At 36.1% G+C, this 18811-nt stretch overlaps 1 protein-coding gene and 1 long non-coding RNA gene across 3 annotated transcripts; both read right to left on the bottom strand.

Annotated features, from left to right (window-relative positions):
- Nucleotides 1-318: 318 nt before the first annotated feature.
- Nucleotides 319-1726, bottom strand: LOC143469085 (uncharacterized). The gene is made up of 5 exons (XR_013119063.1): nucleotides 1455-1726; nucleotides 1177-1260; nucleotides 989-1066; nucleotides 804-887; nucleotides 319-622 (listed from the first exon to the last, which is right to left on the bottom strand). It is a non-coding gene; the product is annotated as an uncharacterized LOC143469085 (long non-coding RNA).
- A 2320-nt stretch (nucleotides 1727-4046) lies between these two features.
- LOC143469600 (prolyl endopeptidase FAP-like) lies at nucleotides 4047-17017 on the bottom strand. 2 transcript variants are annotated; one of them, XM_076967348.1, is made up of 20 exons: nucleotides 16828-17017; nucleotides 16460-16551; nucleotides 14826-14933; nucleotides 14534-14712; nucleotides 13181-13309; nucleotides 12582-12714; nucleotides 12316-12421; nucleotides 11983-12120; nucleotides 11643-11784; nucleotides 11302-11346; nucleotides 10844-11049; nucleotides 7627-7811; nucleotides 7155-7319; nucleotides 6994-7063; nucleotides 6735-6859; nucleotides 6502-6632; nucleotides 6165-6264; nucleotides 5309-5367; nucleotides 4906-5058; nucleotides 4047-4638 (listed from the first exon to the last, which is right to left on the bottom strand). In XM_076967348.1, the coding sequence occupies exons 2-20, from the start codon at nucleotides 16548-16550 to the stop codon at nucleotides 4516-4518; spliced, it is 2388 nt and encodes a 795-aa protein (XP_076823463.1). In that variant the 5' UTR covers nucleotide 16551; nucleotides 16828-17017; the 3' UTR covers nucleotides 4047-4515. The 2 variants fall into 2 exon arrangements, with proteins under 2 accessions (XP_076823463.1, XP_076823462.1); XM_076967347.1 differs by lacking the exon at nucleotides 6165-6264 and adding an exon at nucleotides 5641-5743 and having other exon boundaries at nucleotides 16828-17014.
- Between the last annotated feature and the right edge of the window lie 1794 nt (nucleotides 17018-18811).

Genomic DNA, 18811 nt, shown 5'->3' on the forward strand with positions numbered 1-18811 from the left:
TTCAGTTGATATTTTACGTAACGTGAGTTGCTTGTAGTTTTTTTTTGGCAGGTTAAATAAACAAAGAACGATTTCTGTCACGATTGGGAACAATTTTCTGATCTGATTGAACTGGTAAGTGCTCTGTTCGTGCAGGAAATTATTTATTCTTGTCAAATTTTCACTGACAATTTTAAAGACCAACATTGTTACAAGTTTGGATATCCTGTGCTAGATGCGTTATAATAACATCAATTTAGCAGAAAAAGCAACAGTTTACTGTCATACTTATAGCAATGTCTTTCCTATATCCTGTACTTTGCTAATTTTGCTCATGTATTTTCCATAAACTTTTGTTTTATTTATTTCTCACAGTTTGAAAAATACTGCAAAAATTCGTGTATAAAGGTAAATTTTTAGATTCAATGTTAAATGCAAAGCTAAATTGTATTTAAGCGATAGGTAATACGAGCAATAAAAAATCAGCGCCAAAAACGTACAAAAAACGGTTGAAATTTGAAACGATTAAAATTGTTTGCAGGTCTCTTCATGTACTATGTAACCAGTCTTGTAAACTTTGAGGAACTGGCAATATTGCAGTTTGGGGTAAAGGCCTCTTGGTATTGAACTCGACGCCGAGAAACTGAAAAGAGTAGATATCATTTAGCATAAATCATTTTAGTGTTTGGACGGTTCCTTTACAGTACTTTACTTGTACACACATACACACATTGTAACTTCATGTTAATGTTTAAGTTAATTTCTTGTAGTATCGGTGTAAAAATATGGAAACGAATGCTTTTATTCCACCATAGGAAAGTTACCTTTTTAGTACACGATACGATATGTCGCTGTGCTTCATGTGGAAAGGGTAGAAGGTGTGTGTTCCACGTTGCATTTTGCGCCAACTGTAAAGTGAAAACTCGGAATTAATAGTATCACTGCCACTTTTCAACTGCTCTATTTTAAAAGCAGTAACAGTATTCGCAAATCGAAAATGTTTACCAACCTTTCAATATCCAAGGAGTGTCTTTGCGCTGGAAAGATTTCCGTCCCCCATTTAGTTTTTCGCTAACTCCGCAAAAATCTAACAACACAAAAATGTATAAATCTGAGAACATTTGTGGCGTTTGTATAAACAATGACTGTTAGTGTTTGTTCACAAACTTATCAATCCTTGCGTCTATTCATACGTACCAACTCTTTTGTGGCTTGGACTCGGTGTTTTCGTTTTTTGCTCGTAAAGTCTTTTCGGTTTGGCGTCCATACTAGCAGTAATTTCTGTAGATACAAATCAAATTAATAACAAAGCAAAACTTATCTAATGTCTATAACTGTTGTTATATCAAGCACATGAAGTAGCTAAAGCACCTGCCTTAACTAAAGTTGACAGGGTGCTTATGCCAAGGGAAATTGGATTTTTAATGCATTTTGACCGCTTTAGTCTGCTGACACGGTCTTGTCACAATGCTTACTTTTTGTGGTATTGATTTTCGCTTTTGTCACTTCGGGTAGGTTGATGTCACAAATGTAATTTATTTAGCAGTTTTTGATGAAAACGGTACACGATTTATTACCTGACAAAAGAAACTGAGTTTACTAATTATTTGACAATCACATCACAATATATGAGGTTTGCTGACTGCTTTTTCATCAACTGCGTACGTACTAACTGCGCTCTCTAGTTTTCTAAAGAAGGGTTCAGCACTTTACATTAAGTTCATCGAAGCTCTCACCGCTGCTAGCCTGCAGCACGTATCTTTCAATTTCCCGCAAATCAGTCATCCCTGAGCCGGGTTTTATAGCGCTGGGTACTTTTTCTTTCGCGAAAGAAAAAAAGAGACACATTGAAACCACGCACAGCTTTTACTGTGAAAGCAGGATACATTCCACGTACTCAAGTAACCCTCAAAGCGTAGCCATTGCGTCATCAGTTCACATCACGACAGCTCAGACGTAATCAGAAGAATATCATGAAAACCTCATGCAGCTAAACCTTTTACCAGCTCCAAAATGTTCTGTTCCACACATTTCAAAAAATTTTTTGGGCAGGTTTGGGCAGAGGTTTTTTTATCAATCTACAAAAATTGCTAAAAAATTTGCCTTTTTATCTGATATTGTAGCTTGTAATTTATTAGTGTGTGTTATTAAAACTGTAGTTATTTGATTCAAATTTTCGCCGTTGAAGTAATAGCATAGGTTTTTTTTTACTGTAGCATAGGACAAAATGCCCACTGAGAGGTAGGCCCACCCCAAAAACTGTACACACGCTGTCTATAGAAACGAATCATGAATTTTAAACACGATTTGTTGGCTCCAGTCTCTAAATAAAGATTAGGCAAACTTTTAACCCACGAATTGCCATAAATCCAGTTGAAATCATGACAATTAATCTTTCTGTGCGTAAAATGTCTTGTGCTTCCGCAGCTATTTTTCATCTTTTTATTTTTATGCGATTTATGTTCTTGCGTTTCCGTCGTAAACGCATTAGGCTACACGTGTACTTTGATAATAATATTTTAGGAAACTATTTTAAAATTGAGAAGGTGTTCACAGTCGATAGTTCATGGAAATATGTTTAAAAATATAGGTAAAGTGTACTTTGTCCGCTTTTTACGGCACAAGCTATATAAAATAAAGGTATATAAATATTTTTTTCATTTCTCAGCAGAACATCTCTACGTATGTTTTGTGTTATATAATATTTGGTTTGTTATCACAGGTAAATTAAAAACCTTAAGGTTCCTTAAAGTTAAAACAAGTGAAAAACTCCGCATAACATCAACCTTATTTTTAATTCATTCTCTTTAATTTACTTCAAACACGGCATAGTAAAATATCTGACATTGGAAACAAGGAAATCCGAAATGTGGTTTGATTTGAAAAACGGAAACCCAATTATAGGATATATAAGATTATGATGACGTAAAATGACGTAAAATGACGTCTCCGAAGTGCATTTCATTCATAACAACAAGATATGGCGTTTCCACTACATTTTAGGCAACGAAAAAAGCGTTTCCAAAGTACCTGCTTTGTAAGGTCACAATTTCCTTCCGGTTCCGAATTTCCTTGCGTCTTCTTAAGGTCAACTCTTTAGTAAATAAGTACTGTTCTCTCTTACTACTACTATTTAGTACTTACTATTTAGTACTACTACTTAGTACTCTTATTACGTATACTAAGTACTATACACTCTTTACGTCAGTAAGTACTGTTATACTGCGATTCATGTGATATAAGTTATATATGTTGTATGTGTATAGCTTATGCACTATATACTGTACTTATCTATATATATACCCGAGCTCCCATACTCTCACATTTTCGCAAATTGGCATATAGTTGGTATATAGTTATAGTATATACATGTGGTTCTCGTCCTTACGGTTTACCAAACAACACCTTTTGACCTTTCGGTGGATTTTTTGTGGGAATTCGATCAAATAAATAAAAACGTTTCACCTAATTCTCAATTCGACATGACTTGCTGTATAACTTTGGCTATAGCCACCAAAACAACCTTTCAAGTCAATGTATCGTTATCAACGTCTCGGAATGACGTTTGGCCTTATCTTATGTAATTACTATTGGATCATGCTCATAATGACGGTTCAAATAACTTGGTTTCTTTACAATTGCATTTACGCATTATTTTCGGTACTATTATTTTAGGTATTCATACTATTATTTTGTAGCCTTAGGTAAGTTACACCTGCAAAAGAAATTGATTAACTGTTAAATGAGTTCCGCTTGTTGCATATGTCGTATATGGAAAGAATAAGTGACATTTCCTGTAACTTATTTTGAGTTAGTTATAACCTGCATCCGTTGTGTATCGTGCACACGGAACGCCTAGCCTAGGGTTTATATTCTCCGAGGCGAATTCTGTTGTTGTCGAAAAAATGAAAGAAGTATTTTGTGAAAGCTTTAGTTCTGTTTTGTCTTTATTAAATTTCTTTAAATTTAAACTTATGTTTGCAATCAACTTACCGTTTGGGGCCAAAAATTTTGAAACTTATTTATTTTTTATTTCTTTGCTCGCAAGGTGAAGATTCAAAACCAAATTTATCGGTTTTTATGTATTGGATCAAATCTGCAAATTTGCGCATATAAAGCAACATCATATTGACAGAGATTGAAAAATGTGAAAACATTAGCACTCGAACAATTTTGAATAACACAAGCAAAGCATACTGTATATAGGATATTGATAATTTAATGAATGGAAGATCTTTATGGCATTGAACATAGGGAATATTGAACACAATCTGTCATATAATAATATTACAATTATTTCATTCGCTATTTAGAATGTTGAAATATATTTTAAAATGACACATGCTTACAAGTTTTTTATGCTTTGCAAGTTATATATAAAAAACAATGAGCTACCGCACCATAAAAATATAAAGCAATTAACGAAGAAGATGAGAATGCGATGAAGAACGAAAGATTAAGCTAAAAATGAAACAAACGATTAATTAATCATCAATCTTTTTCAAAAAAGCACTGAGCCTTGCAATTAGTGTACATTTATCCCCCATACGGATTTTGCACTTTGCCCAAGCAGTGAGAGAGACGAATATCAAGTTGATGATAAATATGCTGGTTTGCATTTGGTCCCCCGTTAATCGAGTGAGCCTCATCGGCGTAGAACTGCAAAGTATAGGAAATTCGTTAAAATTCCTTTCCTGTTTTCAAAGGAAGTGAAAATCAACAAGCTAAAAATGCCATCGATTTAAACTGAACAGCATCATCTAGCGGTTAAAGTTTTATTCTTTCGACAAGGTAACTTTATAATGTTACCAAATACTGGTTTGGAATGTCGTATCGGAGTCTGTAGCAACGCCCGAAACATAATACCGTGGACTTTTTAAATCATTTTAACAGTTTATTTTTACAAAATCAATAAAAAGCTCTTACAAAGTCATCAAAATCAACGTCTGCCTCGACAAGGGCTTTCTCCATCTGCGCCGCACTCTGAAAGTGAACGTTGTCGTCGGCTGTTCCGTGAATCAGAACATAATTGGAGTTCTTGAAGTTAGTCAAGTTGTGTCCGGTGACTATTGAAGCTTTCTATACAATAACAACAACAACAAATTTTTACCCAACACGTGCACTCGCAATCCAGGTTTAGGTTTTGCGGTTGAAAGAAAGTTGATCGAGTTAAGTTGAACATATAACGTGCGTTTAAAAGTTGTTACTAAAAATCCTATAAGTGACAAAACGAGAAGTTATGAAAGGCAAAATACATTCGCAGAAGCGGGAAAGACAACAAAAGCAAGCAAGGCATATTTTTGCAACCATGCCTAATCTTTTTACTTACGTCATAGCCAACAACATTATCCTCTGGCTTGACCATGTATCTCTCGGCATACATTGCATCTAAACCGTTATAGCATAAAATAGTACCTTTATAATGATTATATACGTCTAAAACTAAATCAGCCATTCGTATAACATAACGAAAATGGACAGATTAATAGTAGTTTTGTTTTGCCAAGTTATAAAAATATTTACTTTGTACATGTTATATTTCAAGCTTAATCAAGTTGGTTTGATTAAGTAGCATGCATATCGCTTAAGTTTCGTGCAGAAGAAAAACATTTGTTTGTGCAAGAACTTGATTGCGTGATTGGTCTTCACAGACACACTTACCGTACCACCTCCAGCTTCCTAGGGGAGCGACGGCGACTCCACACTTGTAAGTGTTTCCTGCGTCATAACCGAGTGTGTGTGACGTGATGTATCCCCCGTAAGACTGAAATTAATTACATCAAAATCATTTACATCAGTGTTTAATATCACGTCACAAACGTAATTAAGCAAGATAAATTATAAGAAATAAGAGCAAAATTCAAGTCTCATAAGCAGCTTCAAGGGCAAAAATCAATTTTTTATAGTTTGGATAAATAACATGCTTGTTAAGTTTTGTTTTATTTTGTTTCTATTTTTTATTTTTGACAAAGGCAGGTCTGCAAATCTTGCCACAAAATTACTAAATTTGAACCAGCTTACAGGTAAATTTAAAAGCAGGCTACGATGAGCAATAGATAGGGAATATGATAGGAATAGGGACAGGCTATGGTAGGCTATGTCAATTAGAGTATGGCGGCTCAACGCGCAAACAATTATATTCATTTATGCAAAAAAGACGAAAATCATTTTAACTCTCTCTTTACCGTAGTATCGTTGATCAACACACAGAGCCACAGCTACGCCACATTTAAAAGTTCCTGACCCCAGCCCAATGACATGCGTCGTAATAAAGCCGCCATAAGACTGCGTTTGTAAAACAAAAAAGCTTTCATGATTTGTTATCGAACGCGACATTCATCGCTGCTAAAGGCAACCCGGGATAAAAGCTTGGATCTTTATTGGTCGGAAAGTTTGCCTAACTGACTAACGACTATAAAGCGGACCAAACTACGACGAAAACAAACATGTAACACAAAGCCACTGCATTGGAAGCGGTTTACTGAGAACGCAAACCCACTTAACGCAATGATGCCATCTTACCCAGCCCCATATTGCAACGTTTTCAGCGTCGATGTAGGAATACGTGTCGACAAGATAGTTTGCAAAATCGGTCTGGTCCTCTGGTTCGTATTGTCCGAGCTTCTTGTACGTTTGTCTCATAAATTTGTAACCTGTACAATAAAATTAAAATTTAAGAAAACCACTAAAAATACGAAAACAGAAAAATAATTTGTTGGTTCATTTGGAACTTTTCTTCCTTTTTACCACTTTACCTTCAAAAGCCGATCCTCGTCCATCCACACTGACCACTATAATATCCCTTGCACTGACCATGTAGGTCTGTGCAAATCCTTTCCTCCATTTTTCATCAACTTTCTGGAATTCAGGTCCTGCGTATCTGTCAAATTGGAATATATTAAGTTGCCTTATTTTGCCTTTTTTGTGATATTATTTAGGGCTTCGTTGTGTACTTATGTGTTTGAATTTAGGTAGTTTTTATCAAGAATACAAATGAATAAATTATTAACTTACACTTCAACTAGTAAAGGATATTTCTTTTTTTCGTCAAAGTCCGCAGGAAGCCAAATCTCGTAATTGTACGCTGAAAATTGTTTTCAATTACGCCACCATATCCACTAATTATTAATTATTACAAGTCAGAATACACGAAAAAGAAATTTAGTATGACTCACGTTTTTCATATTTTGCACTTTTAAAGGTTCTGTATTCTCTGTTTGGCCACTTCACTTCAGCTACTTTATTTGCCAGATCATTGTTATTCTCCAGGATGGTTGGAGCCTTATCCCATGCTCCATCCTTGTTTATGGCGATTTTGAGTGTCATAGGGATCCAGTTGCCTTTATGTAACACAGTAATAACATTTAAGAAGCTTGCTGTTGTGCTCAAGTAAGCAGTAATACGCGATGCTGTCTCAATAAGTGTTACGTTAATGATAGCGTTCACTGTACGTTCACGTTCACAGTACAGCATATTAAAGACTTGTGTTAGTTTTTTGGTGGTTTATATTTGCAATATATGGGATTATTTTGTCTTTCTATACAGTTTCTTTGCTGAAGAAACAGTGAAACGGCGTATTAGTGCTAATGCCTACAACAACGACATACTGCTCTGTATCGTTTAACAGTTTTGGTGTATTTAGTTTACCTCGACAGTTGATGACGACAAAGCTTAGGTCATCAGCAAAAGTGGGAGCTACCCATCCGCATCTGTTTTCGTAAGATTTCATCAAATCACACGTCATGCATTCCGGATTTTCTACGTTTGTGTCATCCACGTTTACCCTTAAAATATGACGTCGGCGGGGCTCATCATACGCCGCTGTGAAGTACCTAGAAAGAGAGTTTTCCGGGTTATATAAATCATGTGATAATAACATTAAATCGCGTTGCAATAAATGTGTCCAATATCATCGTTAAGGAAAAGATCTGTTTGCTGTGTCAGCTCCGTGCTCTGTGCAAGCCTGAACAAAGCAAAAGTATTTGCTTACAACATCAAGGTGCGTTCCTACATAACAGGTTATGCTGCCAAGTGGTTTCTTTTCCTTGTTTGTTTTGTTTGCGTTCTCTAACAATCTAAGTCAAAAGTCCATTCTTCCAGCTCTCTCGTAAATAAACGTGTCGTATTTTACAGGATGCGCATACGTCAGCGAGATTTTTATCAAAATACCTTTCTATAGTGTTTGTTTGCAACACTAAGTGACTGCGATGTTTCTGAATTTTTGGCTTGTTAGAAATTTAGACTTAACTATTTTGTGCGATCGTACAGACGTGCAAGCGTCTGACTTGGATTGGCTGTCACCAAATTTCACGTTTGGTAATTCTTTGTATATTAACCATGCTGACAGGCGTGTTAATGTAGCACTGCACGTTGATACGTTTTTAGTAGTATAATTAGATGTATATTCCACGATGCGTTTTTGGATTTATATTAAGATATATTTCACCCGTATTGTTATGGCCATAATGTGTGACTGCGTATTTATGTAGTATTAGTAATTCATCGATATGTATCTTGTGACTCCTTTTATTGTTAGTAAGTTTTCTACACACGTACATGGTTTTCGCCTTTACCCACAACTCCCCCCGAGGTATATTACGCTGCTCGCAATTTCCAATCTCACACCCTAATGATAACACTGGACAACAATTTACAACTTATTTTTTATTCCTCGCTCATTTCAAGTTTACCTAGACTAATTTTGCAATGCTGAATCCAAATCTGGTCTTAGATTTTTTCTAACACGTCACGTTTTTGAGATATGATATATGCTCACGACAACCCATAACTGTGATTTTGGCTAATTTTGGCTGAGCGGAACAAAACATTACATGTAATCAACCCAGTAATTTCTATTGAAAATAACAGCATTATCATACTGCACAATTTAACACAACCCAGGATAATTAAATCAGACAAAAATAACATTATATTCCCTCAAAAGTGCTTTATACACTTGCTCTTTCGAGTATGTTCAGTGTCAGTTTCACGCTGAAGAAACCAGCAGTAGTCCCCCATCATGTTTGGGTTAAATCGACCTCTATACCGCGATTCCATCACAGAGATGTCTTGGTGAAATCTTTCCCCATGCTCGTCACTCACATCACCCAGGTTTGGCGGGAAAAATTCCAAGTGTGAATGAAGAAAATGCAGTTTAACCGACATTCTGCAGCCCATTTCGCGGTATGATTCCAGCAAATTGTCCACTAGTTCCGAGTAATTTTCTGCCCTGTACTTCCCAAGAAAATTTTGTACAATCTGTACAAATGCATTCCAGGCTTTTAATTCAATTGAATTAACCCTATTCTAACTAGGCTTGGCTTCTCCCGCACACTGTCACAGCAAAACGTGGCGTACAGTTGCATTGTTAGCTGTAGAAACTTGAAATTTGGTGACTTTTCCTAAAAAATGTTCGGCTATCTGTCCATGTTTGTTTGATAAAGTTGGATTTTGTAATTTTTAAGATATTACGATATTTTCATAATTTTCCTCTGCTTTGCTCTGCTCTCGGCATTGAAGCGTATTACTCATGTACGCACCAATAACTCGACTAACTATTCTCTTTCGTTCTCTTCTCGCGGTCAGCTGGTTTTCCGCACAGCGGGGACGCGGCATATCAAGAAGAATTTCTAGAAATGTGTCACTTTTAGAAATGCCTAATTTACACTAAATTGACTTTGTTTAGTTTTACAATTATGATGTATACAGGAAGCCAGATGATTTTTCTACTAACCTGTCAAAATCCGATCAGTTTACGACGTATAGTTTTCTAGTAATTAACGATTGAAAATGTGTGTGCGGGGTCGGCCACACCTAGTTTTTTAGTAAACTCGCGAGCCTGGTTAGGATAGGGTTAAGCTTGGATGGAAATACTGGGTCACGGATCAAATCACGTATTTGGGGGCCAACAAATATTCCAGCTCTCAGTTTAGCATCACTTGGTATTGCACCAAATTTTTCTTTTATATGCAGGAATCCATCTCCATTGAAATCCATTGCCTTCACAAATTGTTTGATCAGGCCCAGTTTAATGTGAAGTGGTGGCAAGTACACTTTGCTCGGATCAATTAGGGGTTGGCACTTAACATTATATCTTCCAACAATGTAGTCCGTTCTCATTGGCCATTCAGTTGTGTCATAGTGGTTTGCATCGTCTCGACTGTCCCACAAACAGAGAAAGCACATATGCTTGGTGTAACCCAACTGCAATCCGAGCAAAAGTGACACAACTTTAAGGTCTCCACATATGTCCCCCCCCTACCCCTACCCCCCCCCCTCCCCTCTATAGTCATGGCCAAGAACATTCAAGAATGCATTAATTGTGAAAAGATAGAACATTGCATTTACAAAATAATGTCAATATTAATCTTACATAACATGCATTGTGACATAATATGACCAAAAATTCGCTGGGAAAGAAAATTGCACAATACCTTGTACTGTAGAACCTTATAATATAGTGCCAATCAATGCAAAATCCGAATTTCGTGAATTTTCATATCTTGAAAACCTGACGTGATAGACCAATTCTGATTTCAGATTTGGAATCAGCGTCCCAAAGTTAGTCTAGGCAGTTTATTTTCATTTGAGGAATAATTTTGCTGTTGTCCAGTGTAATTAATTGATTACGTTGTGGTTTGTCGGAGAAGAGTTAATTGAGTCTACATTTGATTTTAATACAAGAAAGACGTTAGTTTTTATAAAAGGAATGCTCATAAAAGATAGGAGAGCAGAAACCGGCTAATCGACTAAGTTAGCCGTAAAAGCGGGAGGTTTCCTGGCCAAGGAAAATCTTGGTTACGTGGCTAGTAAGATTTTTGCCAAAAACATCAACAAAGAATTGTTGTAAATGCAATCAACTTACACGTGTTTGTTGACTTTATCGTAAAATTCCAGACTAACGATGTCGTAATTGGTTTTGGTCATCCAGACGGGATTGGAAGCTCCTTGACCAACATAAGCAAGTTGCCAGTATCCGTCACTCATGTCACCATCGTTAGGGCGAGAATATATTGTGAAGTAACTTTTGCTGCTGTCGTCTGTTCTCCACATTGGATCGAACGGTCCGAACTAATTTCGAAAAAGATTGAATAGAGTTACAAGCTATTGCGAGATGACACGGCAAAACAAGCCTTCACGGCTTTGCTTAAGATGTGTTATGTTTTTCAGTTTAGACCGGCGGTACATGTCAGTTTTTGATTTTTTGCAATATACATTAATTGAGACTTTACAACTTTCATAAGTATATTAAGCGATTAAGTTTTGTACCGATAAAAATTTTAAATTCTTTTGGTTAATGTTTATGCAGATATGGTGACTTACACTGCCCACCCATCCTCCGTTGATTTCTTCTTGGTTAGCACCCGTCTGTGTAACAAATTTAAGCAACTTTTAAACATCAGTTACTGTAACTTATGTGAACATTCACTACCAACGTAATGCGTTATCCGTGCTATAACGCAAAACGATGCATTAAAATGTATTTGAAGCATTCAAGTTACAGTGATGTACAATCCACAACAATTTTCAAAACTAAAAACTAGTAACAGATAACTATATAAATTAACAGTCAGTAACTATAACCAAGAAGTATAGCAGTGTATAAAATTGCATAAACGTTACAGACCAAATATGTGTAGTCATGAAAAATCAAAAATGCTTACATTTGAGCAGGTAAAAGTAGTTCTACCAGTGTCAAGGGAGCACAGCTGGGCGATGCTTCGTGACTGAATTCTGTTTGTCCAAGAGGCCAGACAGGTTGAGTTGTCCTTCCAGGTAAACCGTGAAAAATAGTGATCCACGCTTCTAAAAGTTTACTTGGATTTTTAGTTAACATTTAAAATAAAAAAGGTCGCAAAAACGTTTTTTAATAAAGTTTTTTACAAGATCTAAATCATATGTATAAACTGCTTACTCAGGTTGGCAAAACTAAAAATTCTTGCTATAAGTCAGTTCTGTTTGAGGTAACAAACTGTTGTAATGCAAACACTTATATGCGCTCACTCAAATTCTGAAGGCCGACTCAGCATATTTAAATCGCTTGTTTCAACATCAAAGACCCATAGATTGACAGTAGAAATTGTTGTACCCGCTTTCGGATAAGCTATTTCTATAGTCTGCGGATATTGCCCATCTCCGTACCTATATGTATGAGCATAGAACGTTTTTAGTGTTTTGTAGGTTATTGCGTTTCTGTAGAAAACAGAAATGTTTAAATATTTTGTAACATATTTAATTCACCCAAATAGTGTTTTTGAAACACTATTTATTTTGTTTGTTTGAGAACTCAGCTGTCATTAAACAGCTAAATTATGTAAAAAAAATGTCAGTATTTACCAAGTGTACTTAATTAACTGGACTCCGGTTTCATCTGTTTCGAGGAACGCGATTTTGCTCGCATCAGGACTCCAGTAGAGAACGTTGTTGGCGGAAATCATTTCCTCTGCAAAAGCGAAACGTTTTAACAACTTTTGCTGCGAGTTAAAAAAGTCCCAAAAAATAAAGATCACGCTATAGTCACATACAAGAACAAAAAACTGTTTCTGCATCCCATAAAGTAACCTTTTGCTGTTGTTACAATTTCTTTGCAACATTTTCCATACCTTCGTACATCCAGTCAGGTATACCGTAATACTTCATATTTTGTTGGCCATTTGTGGGACTGACTGCTTCAACGTTAGGGCTGGCTGCACCAACATCATCGACCATGTATACATTAAATTCCTTCACAAAAGCCTGAATGCCGAAAATAAATACTGAAAACATGTGGTATCTAGTTTATCATCAAACACATTATTTTACCTCATTTCATGATTTTACTATGTAATATACTTCTTTCAATTAAGTTGAGTTAACGTTCTTTATTGATAAATAATATTAGTACATTAAAAGCTAATACAAAGCCGGTATGTTCATAGAGACTACGTTAACCTTACAAAATTAACCTTAAAGGTGCCATTTATTTCAATGCTTACTTTTTTGAGAGATTAAGACAGTTCTACCATCAATCGTATGATTTACTTGTGAACTATAAAGTATCATGGAAGCACACTAAATTAGTTAGACTACTAGGTCATGATCCAAATAAATAGCCCTTTGTTTTCAATACGACTGCTGATCAAGAACTTTAAATTTTGTCAATACACACAATATATTTTTGTCAATTCTGCTGTATACAAAGTAACATCAAGCGCAAACTTACCAATCTGTGACCAATCGGTGCCCACTCCATGTGGTGAACTCTCCCGGTCTGAAGTTCTGGAATAACCACCTCTTTGTTATTCACGACGTCCCAAATCGTAAAATGTGCGGTGTAAGAGTGCCTCCAAACCTGTATTAAAGATTGCTTTTCTTAAAAAGTCTGACTTTCGCCAATATAATAAATCCGCTTTCGTTACGTTATTTTATCTACGGCAGTGCTCTTCAACAGGGGTTCCGCGGAACCCTAGGGTTCCGCGCAACATGTAGTGGGGTTCCGTGAGTTTTAAGGGTTCCGCGAGGGTTCCTCGTTTATTTAGGGAAATTGATTTCTTGCTTCAGCATTGTGATGCGTCATTCCGATTTTTTTAGATCACTGCAACGCATTCATACTCCAAGTAGGCCAGTTTGTTAAACAAGAAGTTGAGTGCAGTCAACAACCGAATAAAACATTAATATAATTGTTGCGTCACTTGCTGTTAACAAGAACGTTATTGTTGCATCACACTCATAAACACAACAAAAACAGAAGTTGCTTGAAGGTCGTCGATATGTGTATGAGAATTGCATTAAGCAACGTTGAGCCTCGATTTAAGAAGATTGTAAAAGAAAAGCAACAATAACAGAGTCATTAAATGTCTGACTTTATAACTTTTGTAATAACTGTTTATGTTTTGAAATGTGTAATTATTTTTTGAAGTGTAACAGTGTAATAACGAAATATTTTATTTTCTGACCAAGCAATTCGTAATTTCTAAGCTTTTGTTAGTGGGGTTCCGTGACAAACGCGAAAGTACAAGAGGGGTTCCGCGTTGACAAAAAGGTTGAAGAGCACTGATCTACGGCATATGTTCCGATACATGAAATGCTGCAGAGTACTGTTTATTGTATAAAAAATTTTCCACCAGACCAGACTGTCATTTATACTTTTGGTGACCATTTGAAAGAGCGTGTTTTCTATCACTGCCTTTTTACAATAGCAGCAAAGCAATGCACTGCGTTTTCAGTGCAGAACGATTAGTATGATGTGGCACCAGATAATTTATCCTCAATCTAAAAGGAAAATGTTTGCACGCCTTAAATTTGGTCATGATTTCTCTCCGCGCGAGTTCCAGTTACCGAGTTTGTTTATAGTTTTTAATGCGCACTTTTTTTGGTTTCAGTTTTTTAGTATTCGTGCCCGGATTTTTTATGTTAACCAGGAGCACCACCAGGCTTCCAGGCAGGTTTTTTCGAATTCAAAGAAAAAAACAGATATTGCCATTTAAAAATCGAGATCTTTCAATACAAGATCAAGGTTCCAAACTGACAGAGTCAGGAAATGCAGTATTGATTTCATAAGAAAATTTCTGCCCACCTTTGTGTAATTGTAACGGTAGAAGACAAACTGTGCATCTGCGGAAACTGAGTAACCATTGCTCCCATAACTTTTGTACAAAGTATCTGGGGCAACCGCATCACCAACATTATCGTATGGTTTATCGATGTTTCGCCGGTAGATCGCGCCATCTTCCATTGTTAGAAAATCGGTTTGATCTGTGCATGCAAGGTCAGGTCAAAATTGCACAGTTCATAAACGCTCGGAGTTTGAGTAATAACTTTGTTTTTGTTTTCTCATTCTTTTCGCTTTTCATTTCTTCTTTTCTCACCTGTTGTGCTTCTATCCCAGGATGGGTAAATGCTCTTGTAGTCGTATTTGCTACTCCAAATATCATCAAATGCAAAAGTGGGACGGTTGTCGTCCCCGCCGCCAGACTCTGCAAAAATAAAAGATTCTCATCAGTTTCTCAATTTTTCTATCGCCATTGGCCACCATCACACTCATTTGTAGCCTCGGATATAACTGAGAAGAGCATTTGCTTTTATTTGTTCTATTTTATTGTGAAATAACAAGATTCTTTTGTGTCTTGTCCAAAAATGAACTTATATAACCTTGTCAAATGCCAAAATCAAACTGTCATTGTGACGCCGTAGTATGAGCATGCAAACCATACCATATTCATACTTACGTCATACACATGCATGACGTGTACATTATTTCTTGTTATGTAATGTTTGGTTAGTGTTCCATAAATAATTTTTTTACGTAACGCTTTACGTAATATTTGATTTATGCTTTGCAAAACAATTTAAATACGTAATTCTGCAAACACAATCACCTGTCTCATAATTTAGAGTTTGTTAAAAATTAATTGAAGGTTTCGTCTCTGTATCATAATATTGCTCATAGTCGTCGTAACTGGCATGCCCGGGTACAAGTTTTTCAATAAAACAACAAACGAGTGTTTTCGTGAGTGGTGGAACTGCATCAAGGGGCACTGATAGGTTTGAATTAAACTATATCTTGTATCCTAGTTTAGCCCAGACTCCAGACCGTTAAGTCTATTTCTTAACCGCATTGCAAACAATTTCTTATGGGTCTGTCTTTCACATGATGCACCCACTATCACTATCACAATGGGCCTACATAGAGCTACTAGTTCAAACGAAAACAGAGCAGTGGAATGTGAAATATGAAAAATTTGCAGACTCACGCAAATTCACTTTTAACTCATGGGAGAACAACGATTTTATATCGAACATAAACATGGTTTTCTATAGGAAGGATTTTTATTGGCTTCAGTGGATTACAGCCATTTGAAAACATCGTAAATGCGGTACAATTTCGTAATGTCCAGAATTTGCAACGTTTTTGGCGGTTAAAATACGTACAAACACCTTTGCTGTTAATAATTAGTTATTAATTTATTTTAGAGGAAACATTAGTTGTTGTTAGTTATTAACTGAAGTACGCGTTCTGTTAGATAAATTTTGATTAGTGGATGCTTTATCACTATGACTTGCATATTTCATCTACAGGATGAAATATTATCGTTTGTTTGCTTTGTCATGTCGTAAAACACAATGGCTGCAGCAAGTAAGAAAAGATAAAAGACTGTGGATAGGGAGTACTTATGTACTTGAATGATACAAAAGTACAACGTGCATCACCACCTGTACGATAAACAAAAGAATATAGACTAACAAATGGTTTTAATGTTTTGTTTTGGTTACTGTTTTGGTTTTACTTGTTTTTTGAAGGTTTTAATGTTTGTGAAAAGTATAACACAGTGATTGTTGGCTGACTATTGGATCGTACAAAGTCATAACAATGACATATTTTGCTTTTGATTTCGCACACTCCCGAGAATTTTCGATATACGCTTTCAGTGAACGCAACATTTAAACATCTTTTCTGTTCAACAAGATAACAAGCGCTAGTGTTTATTGTAGGAACACTCACTTGGCAATATCAGGACACAGGGGATTACGATCGCCGCCACCACCACTGCTCCGAACACGATTCCTCCGACAACGTAGGCCGTTTTAGCCATGCTGTGAAACAAAATTCATTGTGAAAGTTTACAAAGCTTGGGACCGCGAATTTGACTTTGTTTATAACTAGCATGCTTTTAACTTGATGCTTGGTGAATTGCATTAGAAGTATAGGCTAAGTATAAGTATACGGTATACCGTTAACTTAAAAACCGCAATTGTGCGTAAATGTAGGACATTATTTTTTCCAATTTAAAAGAATATTTTAAAATAGCTTAATTTATGTTAGGCTGCTACTTTGGAACAATGAAAAATTAACAAAGCAAACCAACTTACCTTTCTCGCAAAGTGGTGAACTGTCAAGTTTACTTTAATTTTTAGTTTAATCGACAAGTTTAATGAAACACAAGAAACAACTGAGTCCTTGAAAAAATCTTTCAAACTTTATCCGTGAGCAGATTTCCGTTCGACAAAGCACTTCGCGACGTTGTAGAGCCAGGCCGAATGAAAGCAGCAAAAACAGTCAGGCCTTAATGCAGAGAAGAGTTTGTCAAACATTAACCGAAAGATAAACACTGGAATAGCGTGCAGCACAATTGCAAAGCAAATCATCAGTAAGCAGATAATATATAACCGGAAAACGTCTGTCAATGACCCTAAAGCATTTACATAGGACAAACATGCCTGTCTTATCAATTTTTTTTTTGCTTTGCTGGTTAGTTTTGCCATAACTTTGGACAACGACCGCTTGCTTTCAAACATGATAGGTTTTACAAAGCCTTTATGAAAAGTTCGTCTTCCTAAACCGCTTTAATTTGATTGAAGTTGCTCAGAATTTTTGTTCACTAAAATGGTCCATAAACTCCGTACTTCGTGATTAAAACTTCTTTCAGTTTCTTCCAGTGGGAATTGTACGTTTGGTATAAGGACTTTTGTTATTGGCCATTTTACCACCAAACCTCACGACCTGTTGAGTGCTTGACACGTGAAAATAAGCCACTATAAACAGAACAATTTTGTTGAAAGTAAAAGTCGATGAATGACAGCAAAATATGTAGACTTGCTGTTTTTAAACCGAATGCAAGTCATTAGACTCATTGCTTTCACTTGATTAATCGTAACCTATGAGGTGCGAAAGGGACTTGGAGATCGTTCAGAGTCAGACCTTTATGCTTTTAAGTAACTTGCATTTTCAACTTAACGTGTTACAATGGAAAAAGTACATCAACTAAAGTTGGTGTAACGACTTGAACAGTAGAGAGATTGACGTTTATCTGAAGGCCTGTACAAAATGCATTATACCTTCCAACACTGTTATTGAATTAAGTTACATCATAATGGTTTTGACTGAGATAGTGCTGGCCTATAGGCCCCTCAATTAGGTCCTGATAGAGTGATAGACCGTAACACTTAACCTTTGATGCTGATTGATTCTTTACATCATGTGGCCCCAATGCTCCCTTAGCGGTAAGAGATAGTCGGTTATAATTGTAGGTAAGGTATTACTAAAAGTATATTACGCAGCCATAGGTCTCAAAGCATAATTGCGTAAGAGATTTATACGTCGTATACGCGTGGTTTAGGCTACAGTAAACCTTTATAAACAACTTTATGTTTGATCTGTTGTATTAATGACGTACCAGCAGCTAATAAGACTGACTAGTTTTTAATGCCCTCAATTTTATAACCGCTCAGAATACTCAACCCATGTTTAACTGTTTGATAGGGTTAGGCCTACAGCTCATGTTTGCAACATAATCTACTTTTAGTTTTTTTTAGAAAAACACCTTTTAAAAATGTAAGAAATAAAAACGTTTTCAGACCTTATTAAATATGATGGTAATAATAAGGTCCAATGTAGATGCATGCAAACGGTTTTGTTTTCACGAAGCGCGCAAGTTACATCAAAGAAGCAAACAACCACAGCAATCACAAGTGGTCAGAAAATGACAACAGAATTTTCTACTGAAAGTGCAAAAAACTTGAAGCGACAAGTTCAAATATTTTGTCGAAGTTTTACAAAATGTTCGCTGTATACTTGGCAACAGCAAAAAATGTTTGTAAGCTGCAGAAAACGATATTTGCCCTTATACAAACCTCGCCTTACACACCCCCATGGAGTACATGCATCCCCAACAGGGTTAGGCAACCATTCGCGGTATTAAAACAAGAAATTATGTTCGAAGAACAAAATATGTCAAACATTCAACAAGACTGCATCAGTGTAGACATAGCAACTTAAACATTTTATTTTACGTAATTTACAAAGAATTCAAAAATACCAATACGAGCTACGTAGTGCTTCCACTGATTGCTAACC

This window comes from Clavelina lepadiformis, chromosome 8, assembly GCF_947623445.1.
Source record: "Clavelina lepadiformis chromosome 8, kaClaLepa1.1, whole genome shotgun sequence".
NCBI classification, from domain to species: Eukaryota; Metazoa; Chordata; class Ascidiacea; order Aplousobranchia; family Clavelinidae; genus Clavelina; species Clavelina lepadiformis.